This window comes from Moschus berezovskii, chromosome 4 (genome assembly GCF_049115385.1).
Source record: "Moschus berezovskii isolate FMDL1 chromosome 4, NW_MosBer_1.0, whole genome shotgun sequence".
Taxonomy (NCBI): domain Eukaryota; kingdom Metazoa; phylum Chordata; class Mammalia; order Artiodactyla; family Moschidae; genus Moschus; species Moschus berezovskii.
The window spans coordinates 21,247,431-21,267,372 of NC_142463.1; the positions used below are offsets into that span (position 1 = coordinate 21,247,431).

Here is a 19,942-nt window from a genome sequence, read left to right on the forward strand (position 1 = left end):
TAAAAGAAACACCTATCCTTTTGCAAAGTAGAAGCCTAATTTTCCATTGTAACTACCTTATTTCAGGCCCATGCAGCCCACATCTAGATATATTCTCCCTGGCTTTGGTCTCTCCCACTTGGATTTGTTCTGTGCACCACCCAAGATTAGTATTTTTCAATTGGAAGGTTGTGAAATAAATTTAGTGAACTATGGCCAAAGGTTTTTTAAAAGATGAAAATAATATTAAGAATGCATTGCATGCAATAAAAGTAAGTATTGTTTTGTAAAAATTTTGTTTCAGTTATAATCATATAGATACATGTGTAAAGAATTGCAATGTAAAATATATTTTTTACTATGGGTCATGGTCAAAAAGTGTGGAAGCACTGCATTAGATTAATTTTCCTATACAAGTGTCCCTTAGTATCAGTCAGGGATTGGTTCCAGGACCCCTGAAGACTACCAGAATGTGTAGCCGCTCAATTCTCTTGTATAAAATGGTATAGTATTTGCTTATAAGCTATGCACATCTTCCCATACATTTTAAATCATCTCTAGATTACTTATAATACCTAGTACAATGTAAACTCTATATAAATAGTTATATAAATACAATAAACACTAAGTAAATAGCTGCCTGCAAGTGGCAAACTGGAGTTCTGCTTTCTGGAACTCTCTAGAGTTCCCCACCCTGCCCTTGAATATTTTCTATCCTCTGTTGGTTGAATCCACAGGTATGAAATCTGCAGATGCAGAACCTGCAAATAGGTAGTGTTGCTTGTACACAGCTTTCAAGATGCTTTTCCCCAGCTCTGACTCTTGTTTAAGGATGATGAAAGCTAATATGCACTAAGCACCTTTTCCTAATTTCCACAGCTGCTGCCATGTGTATCTTGCCTTGACCACTCAACAATACCCCTTGGAAGCAGAGATTATCTTTTTCACCCCTTATATCTCCACCATGACTCTAATACCTTGCCAAAAAGAGCAGAATACCATTTACAGATGGAGACTGAGCTGAGTAAAGATAGAGTGAGTTCAGTTTATCCAGTTGACCCCTCAATGAACCAGGATAAGGGTCAGGCGTGGTGGTGCAGAGTATTGGTACGCCAACAGCACCCAAAGCGGCAGGTCTTACCTTCTGTTCCACACATTTGATAAAGTCACCTTGCTTGGAGTGCCCCACTGGCTGCTTCTTAAACTCATTGCGCTTCTCCAGTCTGGACTCAAAAACAGCAGGGTCAGACCTGATCAAAGGTAAACAACAGGTTAAACCACCTGGGCCTTTCTGGATTTTGAAATAACAAAACACCATGTTTCACTTTCAGAGATGGGGCACAGACATCATTTGTCTTAATTACCCTGAGCACAGACCTACAAATCAAGAAAGCAGACAAAGAAGTCCACTTATTCAACTATTTTTAATCCTCATGGAGCCTGTGTAACATTTTTCTCCTGCAGGATATTCCCTAGGGTGCCATAGGGCTTGGTCTCTCAGGTACTTGGAATTTGAATCCTCAAGATGGGAAAGGTACTTCATGGGCATCTTTCTCGGTCACCTCCTCAGACAGGAATCCCACTGTCAAGGTTTTACTAGAACACATCTAATTCTCAGCCATCTTCCTTCCCTCCCCGACTAGGGCAAATCTCCATTCAGAGCCCTGCGATCCAGAGGCTTCAGGCAGCCTATTTTGCATTTTTAGCACGCGAGTTTCCCCTGATCCTCTCTCCAAAGAGCATGCTGAAGGAACATCAGAATTTGTCCATTGTGTCAAAATGGGGCCAGTCTTCAGGCCTGAAGTTCAGGTTGGGGCTGCCATTTGTTAAGAATTCTTCAGGCTGTGTACACTCTGGTGAAAATGTCATACAGGGGCTCCAGCTCCTGGGCCATGAGGCCTATAGTGTCATGGTTGAGGTCTGTAGGATCTAGAGAGATCCTGGTCACCCCTGTTGGTGGAGTTCTTCTTGGTCAAGACACCGCTGAGTGCTCCTTCTCCATACAACTCTTTTCTGGAGGTGAAATCGAACTCCACTGCCTTCACTGTCATGTATTCTGGCAGATCTTCCTCCCCTCCAGGGCGGGCCAATGCCTCCTCGATGAAAAGTTGCATCAGGGGCCCCAGCTGGTAGGGTGTGGCATCTCCTGACCAGGGCCTAGGTCAGTGTTGCCAGTAAGTGGATGGAGATGAGGGGTGGCCGAGGCAGCAGAGCCCTGTTGTGTACTCCACCCTGGGCATCTTTTATGACGAAAACATTCCGAGTCTCCATCTACCCCTCTGTATCTTTCACCCCACCAGGAACGAGAAAATATCTAGTTTTTTTATGAGTACATGAAAATTGCTTTTATGTCACCTCTTAAGTTTTTCTTCTCTAGGTTAAAATTCTTTGCTTTTTTTCAGCCCCTCTTCATATATGTGATTTGTAAATCTTTCCCTACCATGGACCTCTCTGGACATGCTCATCTGTGCATGTCCTACCTACCTTGGGCCTAAAGCTAGATGAAATCTTGTAGCTCACCAGTGTAGTGTGATGCAAAAACCCAGGGGCTAGACTGGAGTGGGGTCAGCAGGGCACACAGGCTTGTCCTGCTCTTGGCTCACAATGAACTTGTGGCTGGTGCTCCAAGAACCTGGGTTTAGTGAGCGTGCTCCAGCACTAGCCAATCAGGACTATAATTCCTTCTAAAATATCTCAGGAGAGACTCTGTTTGGTCCTGGGCCTCATGGCTATGCTCTATCTTGCCCGTTTCCTTAGTTTGGCACAGGTTCTACTGACTCTTTTTTTGGGTCCTGCTTTCATTTCACATCTCCTTTTCCCTCTACTTCATGTTTTCTTTTTCTTTTTGTAGGCACACAGGTTTCCCTCCCCTCTCACTCAACTTCTTTTAGGACTTATCCCTTCCTGTCGCCCTTTTACTCACTCAGCAAACTTGACTTGTTGTCTCTTGCCTGTTGGTTAACTTGTTGGGTTCTAGAGATACAGAAATACATAAGAAAGAGTACCTACCTCAAGGAGTGTACTACGTAGGACAGAAAGACAAGTAAATATGTACATTAGAGTGCTACAGGTATTATGATGAAAATTTGCTCCAATATTTCCAAATGGTTGAGGTGGTTTTATGCCACTGCACCTTTGTTTATACTGCTGCTCCCCTTACCTGGAACATCTGCCCCCAACGCCAGTCCTTTATTCCTTTGTGCTAGGCCACAGAGCTCAAAGGAAGTTCTGGCAAGAGATAAAGCTAGGAAGACTGGCAGGTACTAGAGCACGAAGGCCTTGTATGGAACACTAAGGATACGGACATTATCCAAAAGTCTGGGGTGCCTTGGAAAGCCACTCTTCAGGAGATAACAGTAGTGTAAATACTGACGGCAACGATTGAGTGAGGAAGGAAAGTAAAACCAGTCATTCGTTTGTTCATGAATAAGAATGAACAGGAGCTATGCAGTACTCGAGAGTATAGGCAGACCACTCTTCTGAGATGCTTGTCTGTGAAAGCCATCAGTGAGAAAAGACTGAAGGGGGATGAAGCTCAAGAAGAGATTTTTAAAAAGACAAATACTTAAGTATATCTAAATGCTGTTGAAGGAAAGCAAAAACATTCATTCATTCTGTTATTCTTTCAAAGAAAGATCACTACAGTAGTAGTGACATGGACTGGGGGTAGACGGGTCCAAGAGGATGAGACAGGAAGAGGGGAAGACTAGTCAGAGGATGACTGCAATACTCTAGGTGAAGGTGATGCAGTACATTAAGGCTGTGGAAGCAGAAATGATAGAACTCAGAGAAATTACAGGAGCAGTCTTAGGTTTTCCCTCCTAAGACAACTGCCTGCCAACCTTGCCGGTTTCTCTCCCAAGTCCCTTCAATTTTCACTTTTGATCTCCTTCAGCTCTTCCCTGTTGAACTCTTTGGCTCCACTATGCCCCCTTATACCTACCTCTAATGTCCAGGATCTTCTCTCTAGAAGGTGGAGGGAGTTTTAGGAACCTGGGATTCCAAGTCAGACAAATCCCAACCAGCTGCGTGACCTTTGGCAGGCCTCTAACTCTCTGATCCTCAGTTCCTCATCTTAATGAGGGTCCAACTGAGAACCAACTGCCACACTATTACTTTTTGATATCCTGCTCCCTTCCCAATCTCCTTTCCTTCTAGTCAGGGTCCTTAACTAGAAGCCTGGGACCCCGAGTTCTAGGTCAAGCTTCAGCTGACTCAATATTTGATCTTGAGCAAGTCAAGTTCTTTCTCTGCAGAGCTCTATTTTCTCATTTCGATGAGAACAGGTTTCCCGGAGGTGCCTGCCCCTTAACTGCTGTCCTAGGAGTCGACCTCAGCGTTTTGAGAACTAAAGCAGGAAAAAAAAAAAAAGAGCTGGAGTAGAGACTCCCGACTCTCACACTAGCTGTGTGATCTTAGAGTGGACACAGAAACAGAGGTCCTCTGGCAGGGCTGCTGGAAGGACTGACAGCGCCAGATACAGGTACACCGGAAGTGGGGGCCGCCGCTGCCCCTTCTCCCCGCCCGCAGCAGGCCGGGCCCGCACCTGCGCAACTGCTGGATCTTGTCGCGGTAGCGGTCGTAGAAGGGGTTGGCCTCGAGCTCGTCCCCGACCCCGCTGCCGTCCGCTCCCCCGGCGGGCCGGCCCGAGCTGCGGCGCACCGGGAACACGCGCAGCTGCGCGGCTGACACGAGCCCCAGGCCCAGGGCGCGGCTGCGCACTGCGCATAGGCCGCGGTAGAGGCCGGCCACCTGCAAGACGGCCGGGCCCGCGCCACCCGCCGCCGCCACCACGGCAGCCATGGCCGTTCCCACCGCCTCCTCCTCCTCCTCGGGCGCGTCGGCCTCGGCCCGCGGCCCGCGCGCCCGTTCCATCGTCCTCCGGGTCCGCCGCGCCCGCGCTTCGGCAACGAGGTTCCGCCCTCTCAATGTTCCGGGAGCCGGGGAAAGGTCGGGTAGGGGGCAGGGGATTCGCGGCTCCTGCCCGGGCCCCCGCCCCTGCCTCCGCCTCGCGTATGCTGCAGCTCTATCCCCCGCCCGCCTCCTCCCGGAGCTCGCGACCAGCAGCGCTTGCACGCCGTCTCCTCTTGAAAGCTGCACAGACCTGCTGGTCCCCACCGTGCTTGCTGCCTTTTAAGTTCTTTAGGCACACGCTGGAGTCGTTGTCCTTCAGCATCGAAGGCCCTTTCATCAGCTGTTAATCACACAGTCTCTTCACTGAGCGTTTCTATGTGCAGGACGCTATCTGATTCATAGCACGTGAGGCAGGTTTCATTCCCATTTTACAGACAAGGAAATCATTAAGAGATTTGCCCAAAAGCTGAATTCTTTTAAAGATGCCAGCTGTTTCTGAGGTCTTGTCTTCTGCTTCCTGACACTTACCTTGAACTCCAGCCAAACGGAACTACTCTTCTCCCCACCTGGGATTGTCCTTGACAAGTCCTTATACCTGGAACGCTGTCTCTCCACCCAATGCCATCATCTTCTTCATCCCCTGGACTTGGACAGTGACATCAATACCAGTGTCTCACCTGGAGCAGGCCCCCTGTGATGGCACCAATCAGTCTGTCCTCAAGAAATTCCTCCCGTCTGGGGCTTACCTGATAGAAGTCCCTCTTGAATGGTATACCTCTCAGGGGCCGGGACAGCACTTTCAACTCTGCTCAGCCCAATCTGCACCTTTGGAGATGGGCCCTAGGCCCTGGCCTGTGCTGGGAGTAGTGTGGTGAACTCAGAGATCAGCAAGGCCTTTAAGTGTGCTGGCCTGTACCTGCCTTAGCTTCCTTGCACAGGCTGCTCCCTTTGCACGTGGCTGTCTTCTCATCATTTAGGGCTCATTCACAAGAGAGCACCTCAAAGGGACTTATCTTGATGCACCCGCATCACTCTATATTCTTTATTCCACTATCTTATTTTCAGAGCAGTTGACTGCCTGAAATTCTTAGGTGTTTGTTTACAGTAATTTATGGAACTTAAATCCTAGTAGGGTGAGGTGCAATATAAATAAATAATGTTAGGTGATAATAACACGTTATGCAAAGCAACAGGCTAAGAGAGACAGAGATAAGGGGACATGTGAGCAGAGACCTGAAGGAAATGAGGCATGGTCTGTATGGATATCTGGGGGAAGAGCCTTCCAGATGGAACAGCAAGTAGAAAGGCCCTGATGCAGGAGCATGCTTGCCCTGCTTGTGGAACAGCAAGGAAGTGACTGTGCGAAGGAGGCATGGGGACAGGCAGTTTGATTTTTCAGGGCTTTGTAGGCTTTGGTTGAGGACTTTGGTTTTAAATCTGAGTGAGATCAGGGGAGTCACTATGGGTTCTGAGTATAGAAACTGAAAGTGAAAGTAGCTCAGTCGTTTCTGATCTTTGCAACCCCATGGACTATACAGTCCGTGGAATTCTCTAGGCCAGAATACTGTAGTGGGTAACCTTTCCCTTCTCCAGGGGATCTTCCCAAACCAGGGATGGAACCCAGGTCTCCTGCATTGCAGGTGGATTCTTTTACCAGCTGAGCCACAAAGGAAGCCCAAGAATACTGGGGTGGGTAGTTTATAAGCGCCACTTTTAAAAAGAATCATTCTGACTACTGGTGGAATATAGGCCGTTGGGGACGGGGATGGAAGCTCTCCTAAGGGTGACTAATTTGTCCTAGTTTACCTGGCATTTCCCTCCTGGAAACTCCCTTAATCCCAGGCATTCGAGGACAGCTGGTCACACTACAGGGAGACCAGGTGAGAGAGGATGGTGCCTGCACTAAAGTGATGGTGATGGCACAGTGGTCAGATTCTGAGCATATCTTGAAAGCAAAGCCTAAAGATTTTGCTACTGGAGAGAATGTGGGTGTGAGAGAATGAAGAGCATCAAAGATGACTGTCAGGTTTTTGGCCTGAACAACTGGAAGAAGCTGCCACAGGAGGAAGGCTGGCGTAGATATTGGAAGATGGGCCATTAGGAGTTTGGTTTTGGATGAAGTAGTTTGAGATAACTTAATAGACTGGCTAGGAGGGATGTCAGTCAGGCTTTTGGGTATATGAGTCTACAATTCTGAGAAATGACCTGGGCTGGAGGTAGAACAGTGAGAGTTGAGTGTATCTATGATATTTAAAGCCATGAGTCTGGGGGAGATCACTGAGGGAATGAATGTGGATAGAGGGCTGAGGACTGAGTCCTAGGGCAGCTGACATTTAGAGATCAGGGAAAACAAGGGAAACTAGCAAAGGAGACTGAAAAGCAGGAGTCAGTAAGGAGAACCCAGATTAAGTGGAACCAGGAGAGAAAGCTGTGCTCATTATCCCTAGGTGCCATGCTGAAGGCTTAAAGAGGGAAGTAATTAGATGGTGCCAAGAAGCCAATCTCAGCTTAATTGTGCAACCTACATGGAGGCTTACTTGGGCTTAGTTAGCTTTCTGAGCTGCCCGTAACCTCAGGAGGTGTGAGCAAGTCCCTGACCCAAGCAGTTCCTAGGGATTACTGGTGCATAGAGGAGATCTGCTTCCAGGACTCAAGCATTGGCTGGGAGTTGGACTAGACAACTCTCAAAGTGCCTTCAGACTGGACGTGGTGAAATTCTGGGAGCTGATGGAAACAACTGTCTGTCACAGAGTATGGGGTGTTGAGCTGATCCTTGAAGGATAAGCAGGTGTTTGAGGATGGGGTGAGGGGGGGAAGCGGGGAGGGGCACTCCTAGGTGGAGGAGCAGTGTGAGCAAAGCTCCAGAGATGGGAATGGACAGGGTCTGTTGAAGAGTCACCTGGTCAGAAGGGAAATGTGTATGAAGGATGGGGAGGAAGGTGAGGCCGGAAAGAGATGTAGGGACAGATGGTGGGAAGCTCCCATAGGGCCAGATGCCCCAGAAACACTTGCCAACACTTGGCTGAAGGAAGGTAATTAAACAAAAGAGATTGAAAGAGCCAAGGAAGGAGGTGATAACTCAATCATAGAAGACTCGAGGTCAGGGCTGCCCACTGCTCTGGGTGCACCCTGGCCCAGTCCCCATTTGGGACAGGTATCCATCAACTTTTCCTTAAAGCTTGGGGACACAAAAAGCCGCTGAGGGACCTAGGGCCCTGTCCTGGAGGCTGCTCTGTGGGTCAGGGGTAGAGGACCAATAATTCAGAGCGTGGGTCAGGTCCTGGTAGAATCAGTAGAGGTGCACAATGTCCAGGAAACACCACTGGTGGAGTCCCTTCCTTCCATTAGACTTTACAAATGCTGGCCCTGGATACTCAGTGTTCGGAACTCAGTGACCTGCCTTTAAGGAACAATGGGGTCTGGGCATTCTGGGGACTCCTATTGGCTAAACAGATGAGTAGGTGAGCTCCCTCTCCCCAGAGCCATCAGTGAGGTACCAAGATTTGACTGTATGGATTCCCAAAGGGAGGACTTCAGCCTCCCTGGTGGTAAATGCGATCTCTCCCCAAACCCCTGCCACTTGCTTCGTGCCCTTAGACTTGGGGGCACTCAGGGAAGAACTTTTGCCTGGACAGGAGTGATTACTGCCTGCATGGAAGCGTATTAAAGAGTTGAGACAGGGTTTACTCTAGAAAACTACGGATTTCTTGAGGGCAGAGGCCATGTATCTCTGCCTGCCCAGAGAATATCCCAGGACCTTCTCAATTGAATGGTTAGGGTTTGGTGAAATGGGATGGGATACTGGTGTCCCAACTGGTAAACTGCTACTTTCTTGATGGGCTTTGCCTGCAGTGAGGCTTCTTATCCTGATGTTTTGTATGGGCCAGGGTAGGGATCCATATCGGGGTCCAGCCTCGATATGACCCAGGGTATCCTCGGGATGAACGGCGTCGGCGTTAGAGAGAGAGAAAGAGAGAGAGACAGGGGCTGATGATTCCTTGGTTTACGCTGGAAACCAATAAAACCCCAGCATGGGGCTTGCTCTGTTTACGTAGGCCGCAGGCGCCCTCTCGAATCACTTGAGGCACCCCACCAGGGCACCCCCTCGAGTGGGTCTTAGAAGCCCAGGCAGATAAGTAAACTCAGAGGGCCCAGCGCTCCAAGGATCTCAACCAGAAAAAGGAGAATAGAGAAAAGGATGGAAAAAGAGAAAGAATGACACGGGGAGACCAAGCTTCAGTGAGCAAGGCCCAAAACTTTATTTTCCAGTGCTGCTTTTATACCCTAAGTTATGCGCATAAGAAACAGAGAAAGGGAGGTATAGATTCACACCAAAATCACGTGGGGTCAGCAGTCTTGACCCTTATCAGGATCAGGGCTTATTTTTGTGTGATAAAAGTTTTAGGTGATTTACATCATCTTCTGGCCAGGGGGCCTGCTAACAGTTTTATGGCCCTCTCTCCTGACAATAGGTTAGTTAGCAAGTAAAAGACTTTTCTTTTAAGGTGACTTTCCTAAAGTTAGGTGGTAGACACATAACAAAGTTACATTCCTATAAGGCACCGGTGTAGTGAGCTGCAAGAAAGGAATTTATTAACATAAGATCTGATGTGGTTAAATCAAAGGCTACTACTTATATTCTCTATATGTGATTAATATATTTCCAAGGATACAATAGATAGAGGAAACTTTGCAGCAAGCATTGATTCAACAATGAAATCTTTTTTAGTACTACTCTAATGATTTTAACTTCTTCAACAGATTCCTGTATTTTAGAATATTAGGCTTTCTGTCCTTGCATGGCTGGGAGGCTATAAACAGTCACACTCATAGTTGTAAGAGCCCGGACAAACTTGTCATGCAAGTTAGAAAGCTATCAGAGGGGCTTGGATTGGAACACTCCTATTAAGCCGAGGAGAACTTTTAAACTACAGCTCTGAATTAATGTTTTCAGAGAAAGGTGGTTGGGGGAAGCCCCTGTAAGTATTAGAGGACTTGGTAAGAGGCGTAAGATAGTAAAGCAGTCAGATTCCAGTTTTCTTTGGGGTAGATGCTCAGGTAAGTCCAGGGGGCTCCTCGAGCCCTGATTAGCCTTTGCCCGTCAGGCCTCTTCCCCAGTTGACCTTTGCCACAGGTAGGATTTCCCTCGCTGGCTCCCGGCAGATCCAGAGGCTTGGGTAAGCCTAGGCAGTCATGCTTCTCTAGACCTTACTAGAGGCCAGCTTATTCTTTTTTCTTATTGCCTTTAGTGTGGGTGTTACTGTACTTTGGATTCCTGGGGCTGTGTTCTGTGGTAACTGGCAGCTGCATTCTCTTTCTGCACTGGAGGAAGAACGTGCGGCGGGAAGAGCGTGCCCAGGAGTGGGTGGAGGTGATGAGAGCAGCCACATTCACCTACAGTCCGCTGTTGTATTGGATTAACAAGCGACGGCACTATGGCATGAATGCAGCCATCAACACTGGCCCTCCCCCTGCTGCCACCAAGACTGCGACTGACGCCCAGAATTCAGATCGCCCCTGGGAGCTGGATGTTCCTGAGAGCAGGAGCTATGCTGCTCAAGACAGCAGCCTGAAGGTGGAGGCCCCCGGCCCCCTGCAGCCTGCAGTGCAGCTGGTACCACAGCAGCCCCTACCTTCTTCCCCAATGCTGCGGCCCCAGGCCAGCTCCCCACTCCCAATTCCCATCTTTCAGGAGGTGCCCTTTGCCCTGTCCCTGTGTAACCTACCCCCAATGCTGAACCACTCAGTCTCCTACCCTTTGGCCACCTATCCTCAAAGGAATGTCCACTTCAGTTCCCTCCCCACAATGGCCCAGGGGGACCACTGCTTGAATGCCAAGCCCTTTGCTTCAGAACTGTAGCCTCCTCTCACTGAGGATGGGAGCTGGAGGTATCCTGGGCAGAACAGGAAATAGAGCTGACCTCAGGAAGGTGGTATTGACACAAGGCCAGGGCCCATGTGGATGTCACCTAATGAAAGATTTAAAAAGTCCAAGGTTCCATGTGTCTCATTTGTTGTTAGGAGGGCAGTGTCTGATGGGGGGCATTTTGCAAACCAAGCTAAAGTTCAGAGTCTCACCAACACCAATGGGAATGACTGTGGGGAGACACATTGAGCCAGTACTTGTGATGGGCTCAACAACCCTGTATCTGTTATTTCAGAACAAAACCATGTGCCAGACCCTGGGTTAGGTGCCCAAAGGCACTGCTGTTCTGTGGGACACTGAGCACAGCCACAAGAGTGACAGTCACCGAGGATGCATGAGCAGTGGTGATTCGTAGTGGCCAAAACAAGTCAGTATGAAATCTATGAACCACACTGCACTGCTGCTTGAATTGCATTCTTTGTTAACATCTATGATGTATTGTCTCTACATTATTTCTAACACAGGAACACTGTCAAACATATCACAACCTTTCTCTTACAGATCAAGAGTGTCCAAGGGCATCTGGCGTATCATTTAAGAAAATAGATATTTTGGCTGTGCCGGGTCTTGGTTGTGGCACACTGGATCTTTATTTGAGGCATGTGAACTCTTAGTAGTGGCACGTGGTATCTAGTCCCCTCACCAGGGATCAAACCCAGACCCTCTGCATTGGGAGCAGAGTCTAAGCCATTGGACCACCAGGGAAGTCCATCATTTCATGTTGCAAAGTCTCAAATTTATGTCTGCCTGGCAACAAAGTTTCTGATCTTTCCACCATTCACCATGGTCTCCATTCCCTAACTTCTTTTTTGAAAACTCTTGGAAAACGATTTGTGTGTGAAGGGCGTGATTAACTTGGTTCACAGACTGACTTGGCAGAGGGCTGGCCAATGAACCTCCTAAAAGTACCCATTTTTAAAAAAAATCTTAAAGGGATTCATGGCTTCTCCCAAAGTTAAGATCCAGTGCATGTGAATATTATTTTCTGCATCTTCTGGAAACTATTCTAAAAGGACAGACAAAGATAATACTGGCTATTTGATCCCAGTTCAAATCTAAGAAAACCTAGTTCTGCTCCATGATATAAAATTTTCCTTTACTTTGAAAATGAGAAAATCCCCTTACCGTATTTATGAGCTAGGCTTTATGTATGGTATTTCCTGAAAGGCCTCCCAGATTGTGTGTATAATCCTAGAATCTAGCAACCATGGAGAGCTAATTAAAATTGTTTTCTTATGTGTGAAAAAAGCCCCAGCCTCCTCCTCTATGACTCTTACCTTGCAATGCATTTCAAGCCTCTTCCTTCGTTTTTCCTGAAGACATGGAATATTTCCTGTAAACATGCTCCTATAGTGAACCTCAAAATAAAAAGCAGGTCTAAGTGAAACTTCCCTGGTTGATGCAGTCAGGGGCTTTACTATTCCCTCACCCTGCCCACATCCCCAGAGATGCCAAAATGCCTTCATTTCTTCAGGCCAAATTGGGCAAATCTGCAGATTCTTCAATGTTACTTTCTGTCCACCATCTGTTAGGCTTTGCATTCAAAAGGAGGAAGGAGTCCATGAAAATAAGGAAAAAAGTAGATTTTTTTTCTTAGTAATGGCGGGGGGGGGCGCGCGCGTGAGCCTTTAATCATAGACACAGTGGAAGAAAAAAGCAATGTTTAATTTAGATGAATTAAAATGGTTTTATTACTGATATGAAATTAGCAAAGCCCAAATCAAGTGATGGAAATCTTGAATTCACTCCCTAAACAGAACCAAAACTGCTTAAACATTACCAAAATAGCTCCACTAAAGCAAAATAGATTTACATTTCTTAATATGAGAAAACAACAAGGTAGGTTAGGTTCGTATAACAAACAATATACGCTCTATAAAGTCTCAGGAATACCCAAATGTGTTCTGGTTTGGATATGACAGAGAGGACCCACATCTAACTGGTGTTGTGTTGGTAAGCAAGCCAATGAGGTGTGCAGCAAACAAAAGCTGTCACTAAAAACAACTCAACAGCAGGCCATTATGAGTATGAGCCCATCTCAGTCAAAATCTTCAACTGTGACCGCTGAGACCAGAGTGGGAAGGGGGGCAGATGGGGCTCCGTCCAGCGACAAAGTGAGGGAATGCCGAAGGCAGGGAAAGCAGCTAGCAGCAGGTGGAGGGTGTCCACTCTTCAGTTGGGCTGTAACAGACACAACCCTAAGAGCCAGGCCCTTCTCTGCCTGTAAGACGACACTACTATTTAGGGATCCAAGCCAGTTTCTCTCTTCGAGTCTTCTCTTCCTTTAATATATTGCCCCTCGATTTATGGGGGACTCTCTCTAGGTAAACATTATACCAGATAGAAGGCAAAAGGCAAACAGGACCAAGAAGTCATGCCTTGGGTAGCTTAGGAAAGCAGTAGGAGCTGCCAGAATGAAGAGATAAAAAAAGCATTTGAAATGAAAACCGAAGCCAAAACTACTAATTCTACTCAGCATTCCTCTCAGGATTGAGGTGTGGCAGGTTAGGCTTGATTACAGATCAACATACGTTGGGTAAGTTAAGACAACTTTCAAATAAAAATCCCAAATTAATACTGAACAATTACTGATTCATATTGATGTATGGTAAAAACAAACACAATACTGTAAAGCAATTATCCTCCAATTAAAAATAAAAAAATAATGAACAATATAGGCTTATAGGAATTCTTTTTTTAAGCTGACAAATATGCTTAACTTAGAACAAAGGAGTTCAAGATGTTTTAGTTCTGCCTGGGAGATACAGCACTTTCCCAGGTGGTGTGACAAGGGTATTCACAGGTCTGAGAGTGTAGAGGAACACCTCTGCCAAATTTGGTAGGGGACAGGATGGTACCATCCACCTTGAGGTGGGAAGAACAGAGGATAAACTAAAAATCACAGGTGATGCAGAAGAAAAGTACATACAAAGAGTGAAGGTGTCCTCAAAGTGTTTGCCTATGAATAAGAATTTGAAACTAAAAAGGACAAGCTACATTACCCTCAAGCATATTTCATATAAATCAATTCTCAAAAAAATACCTTCCAGGTATGGACATACTATTTATGGTACAATATATACAAATATAGCAGTATAATTTATTGCTAGAATTTTATTTGGTTGTTACAAAATTTGCAAGGGTATATATATTAAAAAAGGTGGGTGGGGAGCCATGAAAGGCAGCGAGAAGAGTAAGTATCTTCAAGTTACCTAAAGTGCCAGATTAATTATACACTACACTTAAACCTTTCCAAGAACATAAAATAGCACAGATAGGCAAAGGAATTAGAAGCATGAGCCATAATGAGGTAAGCAGACGCATTCATGGGAAAAGACTTCATCCTGCCTTAACTCTAAACTTTAATATCTCTAGGGAAAAAGAAAGGTTAGCCAACGCCAAGCTGAACATCATATGAAGAAAAAAACCAGCCCTTAAACATTTAAAGGTGTTCAACTGTATCCATGGCTAACAGGGAAACTTGGACAAAGTGAAAATGGAAACAAGCTCTACTAAAGAAGTCTCAAGGCTTCTCTAGTTTCTCCCTGACTTGGCCGACAGCACAGTTAAATTCCTCAGTTTCCCTTTTGTGTAGCCTGAAGACTGCCTCTAAGATCAACAGAGCACGAACATAGGTGACATGGAGAAACAATTCCTTCTAGTCCAGGGGCCTTTGGTACCAGGGCTACAGAAGTCTTTAAAGGGAGATTACACTTGCTTGCATTAGATTTGAAGAAACTGGCCGCTATCACGTGAAGCCCCTACTCCAGGCCTGCCTGCCATGTTCTCTGGACAGAATCCTCTGGACAGAAAGCCTCCAGTTACTTCTGAGCTGCAGTTGTAAGGAAATATAATATGATTTCAGGTGTTTCATTTTACAACCTTTTCGGCCTTAGTCAGCCCACAGAGGAACACATTAGGTTCTTGCTTAGCCCCCAGGTAAAAATCTCAGTAAGTTTCCTGGATCAGAATTGGAGGCAGTGCTTTCCTCTATAGTTCCTGAGTAGCCAGGCTGAGACAGTGGCCAAGGGACTGTGGCCCTGCCATTCAGAATGAAGATAGTATCAGAGGTGAAAGTCGGTTAGAGCTTAAAGGTAGAATTGAGAGGATGGGTGGGAGAAGATAATCTAGTTCACTCAGGGGGGAAAACGTGGTTCCTACTGTATTAACTTTTTATGCATATAAACCCTGAAACAGGATTAAAATGAGAAAATCCCCAACAAGACTTCTGGTTCACAGGATGGGAGGACAGAACAAACAGCCAGATCTTACCTTCCTGAGTCTAGAGGCAGCCCTGTCCCCACAGTGTCCACTCCCTAAATCTATTCCCCCAGCACCAGGTCACACCCCATGGCAGCACCTAAAGATGTCTTAAGGAGACGGGGACATAGCTTCAAGCTGCTACCAGGTAAGATTAGCAATTTTTAATAACAAGTCATTTGTTCACATTCTGTTTCAAACCATTCTTCCCACTTCTCACAAAATATGCACAACTCTTTCATTTTAAATATTTACAAACAGAAAAGGTCTATCTGTTAAAGGAAAGACATCTTCTGAGTCTGTATAAAGTGCAGCTAATTTAAGGCAAATTTATGTGAAATATAAAAGGTGGCTTAGTCTCTCTATATACACATTTTCCAGTTTTAAAAGATAAGGTCTCCTCCCCTCAGAAAAAGGAAAGAGAAAAAAAGAGGGCTTGACTTTTTTTCTGGAAATTTTAAAATTTCTTACTGGTTTCAGGAAATCATAGATTTCTGAATATCATAAGTAAAATGGTCTTTTTTAAAAAAATAACTTTTATATAGCTTTTTCAAACAAGTTAAAAGGTGACAATGTGTCTGCTACTGTAGTTTGGAGGACTGGAGGATTGATGGGTAGGTAAAAGGGTTGTTTTTGTTAGCTGAGCAGATAACAGGTAGTCCACAGCATACATCCACTTCTGAAATGAGCCTGATAAGGCTAGACACCTAAAGCTGCTCTCAGCTCCAGGAATGAGTATCTTCCATCTCCATCAAAATCAAACTCTCTCAAACGCTCTGGCTCTGGTCCAACAGACTCCAAGGAGTCCTTGATTTCCTGGTAGGTCAGCTTCCCATCCACATCCTGGCCAGTCATATGGAATAAGCCCTGAAGATCTGTTAAAAAGGAATCACAAAAACATGTATATACCTATACGAATAGCAAAATTTAGTTAACAGTTTAAAAAGTAGTCTCAACTGAATATAAACCACTAAAAGAAAAGCTACTTTGCAGACTTTGTTCCCCAAAGGTAAAATTTATGGTCTCACTAAATCTCAAAGAGGAATTCTTTTTGCTTTTTAAATTTATATCTATTTATTTTTGGCTGTGCTGGGTCTTTGTTGCCTTGTGCAGACTTTTCCACTTGCGGCAAGTGGAGGCTGCTCTTTGCTGTGGTGTGTGGGCTTCTCATTGAGGTGACTTCTCTTGTGTGGAGCACAGGCTCCAGGTGAGCAGGCTTCAGTAGTTGCAGTAGTTGTCACACATGGGGCTTAGTTGCTCCACGGCATGTGGAATGTTCCTGGACCAGGGATCAAACCTGTGCCCTAGCACTACAGGTGATTCCTATCTTCTGGGCCACCAGGGAAGTCCCTGAAAGACTAATTCTTGACCCTTTAAGGATGAGAGAATACTGTAGGGCACCATTCTCCCAAAATAGAAGCAGTGACAGATAATCACAGGAGAAATAAATGGACTAGCTTTCTCTCTGTTCAGGGCCTTTAACATTTTCCAGGTTTTATTCTTATGTTGAAGGAGTGGAAGGGACTGCAGAAGCCTAAATAGCTAACTGATAGGAGCTCTGATGGCCTATAAAACAGACTATGGCATATTGTCAATTCAATAATTATTATACAATCCAGCAGTTCTATTCCCAGGGTATAAACTCAAGAGAAACAAAAATGTTTGTCTACACAAAAAGTTGTAAACGGGTGTTCATAGCTTCATTGTTCCTAGTAGTCAAAATGTAGTATATCCATAGGATGGAATATTATTCAGTCAAAAAAGCAATGCAATATTGTTGCACGCCACAAAATAGATAAACCTTGAAAACATTGTGCTAAGTGAAATAAGCATATTGAAAGAAAGAAGCACACATAAGACCAAGTATTACATGATTCCACTTACATGAAACACCCAGAATTGGCAAATCCAAAGAGAAAGTGGTTGAGAGATTAGTGGTTGCCAGGGGTTGGGGAAAGGGGGATAATAGGATGTGACTATTCTCTTTCTGAGACTGACCTTCCCCACTATCCCACCCTGCCCAAGAGCGGGCCCTGTAATGAATACCTAGGAGGGCCAACTGTTTATATAGTATTTAACAAGGGCTTGACTGTGTCCCCACTGAATGATTTAGTATTAATGATTCAGTCTCTAAAACAGACTTATGGACATGGGGGAGCGGGGAAAGAGAGGGTGACAAATGGAGACAGTAGCATGGGAACATATAGATAGCCAGTGGGAATTTGCTGTATGACTCAGAAAACTTCAACCAGGGCTCTATGACAACCTGGAGGGGTGGGAAGGGGTGAGAGGCAGAAGGGAGGTTCAGAGGGAGGGGACATATGTATACCTATGGCTGAGTCATGCTGACGTATGGCAGAAACCAACACAATAGTGCAAAGCAGTTATCCTTCAATTAAACATAAACAATAAAAAAAATAGATTCAGTCTCTAATACCAGAGGACAGTACTGTCAAACAATTTTGTAGACAATCTTTTGTATAAGTCCCTACTTTCAGGCCTAAGAACCCCAGCAAAGCAGCTATATAAAGCTCTCTGAAAACCAGGAAAGCAATGAGACAATTGTTCCCAATTCCTGCCACCAAGTGGTCGACTGGAAAATGTTTTTTTTGTGTGTGTGTGTGCGTGTGTGTACATATGGGGCATGAGTTTACAGAATGTGCTATGCACTCTGCAAAAGCAATCTAATAAAAATCAGATTGTTGCCTCAGGTCATTTAAAAAATGTAGTCATTCAAAAGTGTGCACCACCTATATTAGGGATTAAAGTATAAATGTTAAGATGGCTATTTCTCAATCTGCTCTAACAGTCTTTCCTCCTTTTATTTCATCAATTCTTGATGTAACAGTGAAGAGCAGGAGGAGGCAACTTGTGTTGCCAGCAAACAGAACTTAACACTCTCTTGTCTCACTAGAAAACAGAAAAAAAATGGGGATAGGGAATAAAGTATTTAAATGGCAATATATATTTTTAATAGTTTTTTTTAATTGAATGATAATTGTTTTACAGAATTAGGTTGTTTCCTGTCAAATAGCAACATAATCAGCCATAGGTATACAAATGTCCCCTCCCTCTGAACCGCCCTCCTGCCTCTCATCTCTTCCCACCCCTCTAGGTTGTCATAGAGCCGTGGTTTGAGGTTCCTGAGTCATACAGCAAATTCCCACTGGCAATCTATTTCACATATGGTAATGTAAGTTTCCATGTTACTTTCTCCATACATCTCACCCTCTCCTTCCTCCCCCTGCCATGTCCGTAAGTCTGTTCTCTGTGTCTGCTTCTCCGTTGCTGCCCTGCTAATAATTCATGAGTACTATCTTTCTAGATTCTATATATATGTGTCAGTATACAATACTTACCTTTCTCTTTCTGACTTACTTCACTCTGTACAATAGGCTCTAGGTTCATCCACCTCATTAGAACTCAAAATTAAAATGCAATGTAAATTTAGGTCTCCTATGCTTTAAGAATTAATTGTAACCTGTAGATAACTCATTCACTTAACAAATATTCACATGTCCCAGGCATGAGGATAGGGCTGGGAATGAAGTTAAGTGTTAGAGCTCCCCAGGAAATTACAACAGTGTGACATGTGCAAACATAAGATACTGTGAGTACACACACAGGAGGAGCCTAGTCCAGTTCTGGGAGGCAAGAAAATGTTTCTTGCTGGAAAGGTTTCTAAAGTGAGGTGAAGAGTCAGGCAGAGAAGGTGACAGGAATGGGTGATTTTCCAGGCAGTTAGCAAGTGCAGAATCAAGAGACCAAACACCACAAAGAGGGATGGAGCACACACTGCTGGAAGCAAGACAAACACATTTCTCTGTGATTCAGATCCTTCCTACTAACATTTATCTTGCTGATTTTCGGCCAAAGACCCCATATTTTTGGAGAACTTCTGACAAACAGGTCACCTTTTACTTTACTTTGCTAGTCTCACAGTATTATGCTTGCTTGTCTTCTTCACTGGACTGTTATATCCGTGGGGAAAGTGAGACTGTATCTTCTTATACTGTATTCTTACTGCTTACACTGGGTCTAACTAGGTACTCACTGAATGACTGAAGACTCTAAAGAACATTCACAGAGAGATAACATAGTGCAATGTGGTTAAGAGTAAAAGTTTCGTTGTCAAACTGCCTTGGTGTGAATTTTGCCTCATCAGTTATTGGCTGTGTGGACTTTTACTGATGGTCCCAGGATTGTTACCAGGATTATAGGATATAATGCATATCAAGTATCTGGCCCACAGGAAGTGCTCAACAGTGTTAGATATCAATCTTTATCTTACAAGTTAAAAAAGTTAGAAAGTTACAACTTTGAGCTATTTCCTCTATCATTCCGTAATATAAAAATTTTACCTTCGATGCTAGAAATTCCTGGAAGGGAAACAGGTCTTAGCTGGACAGCTTTCTCAATCTGGTCTCCAAGAGACCGTGGGAATTTTGGCAATGTTGATGGCTTTGATGTGAAATTCTGTACTCGCTCTGTAACAAACAATATACAGTTTTAGTATTACCAGTTCGACATAAAATTAAACCAATATTGAAGGTCACCTTCAAACTTTAATATTTAAGTTTGAAGCTGTGGTCCCAACTAGATGCTCTTACAGTTCAAGTTAGCATTATACGTGTTTAGAGGTTGAGAGTTCAAGCTGCAATGAAAAAGCAGTGGGGATTTGACATTGTAGGAACTCTGCTAAGAGCCTAATTTGAGGGTACGTGTCACCAGACCGGCTGTGCTGAAAGAACGTCACCATACAATTATGTAGAACAATGTCAGGGTAAGGCCTCCCACTGTACTTTTGTCTCCCACGTAAAAGAGAATAACAGAAGTTGTATTGCTTTCCCCAAAATGAAAAATATTTGTGGGTGTGTAGAGGTCAAAACGAACATAATCTAGTGCCTTGGTTACATCATAAAG

The 19,942-nt window shown here is 44.9% G+C and overlaps 3 protein-coding genes across 7 annotated transcripts in view; 1 reads left to right on the forward strand and 2 right to left on the reverse strand.

The window, feature by feature from the left end:
* Positions 1-4,949, reverse strand: part of ATPAF1 (ATP synthase mitochondrial F1 complex assembly factor 1) — a 24,408-nt gene extending 19,459 nt beyond the window's left edge. The window contains exons 1-2 of one of the 4 annotated variants that reach the window (XM_055402629.2): positions 4,526-4,949; positions 1,121-1,229 (exon numbers count right to left, since the gene is read on the reverse strand). In XM_055402629.2, the coding sequence (XP_055258604.2) occupies positions 1,121-1,229; positions 4,526-4,854 (438 nt within the window). In that variant the 5' untranslated portion in view covers positions 4,855-4,949. The remainder of the gene's footprint in view (positions 1-1,120; positions 1,230-4,525) is intronic. The other 3 variants (XM_055402628.2, XM_055402627.2, XM_055402626.2) reach the window with 3 other exon arrangements.
* On the forward strand, positions 4,401-10,868 carry TEX38 (testis expressed 38). 2 transcript variants are annotated; one of them, XM_055402631.1, is made up of 2 exons: positions 4,401-4,462; positions 10,083-10,868. In XM_055402631.1, exon 2 carries the CDS (start codon positions 10,208-10,210, stop codon positions 10,691-10,693), a length of 486 nt encoding a protein of 161 aa, XP_055258606.1. In that variant the 5' UTR covers positions 4,401-4,462; positions 10,083-10,207; the 3' UTR covers positions 10,694-10,868. The 2 variants fall into 2 exon arrangements, with proteins under 2 accessions (XP_055258606.1, XP_055258605.1); XM_055402630.2 differs by lacking the exon at positions 4,401-4,462 and adding an exon at positions 5,034-5,602.
* Positions 10,869-12,426: 1,558 nt separating this feature from the next.
* Positions 12,427-19,942, reverse strand: part of EFCAB14 (EF-hand calcium binding domain 14) — a 38,299-nt gene continuing 30,783 nt past the window's right edge. Inside the window, exons 10-11 of the mRNA XM_055402127.2 lie at positions 19,381-19,506; positions 12,427-15,894 (exon numbers count right to left, since the gene is read on the reverse strand). Of these exons, the coding sequence (XP_055258102.1) occupies positions 15,719-15,894; positions 19,381-19,506 (302 nt within the window). The 3' untranslated portion in view covers positions 12,427-15,718. The remainder of the gene's footprint in view (positions 15,895-19,380; positions 19,507-19,942) is intronic.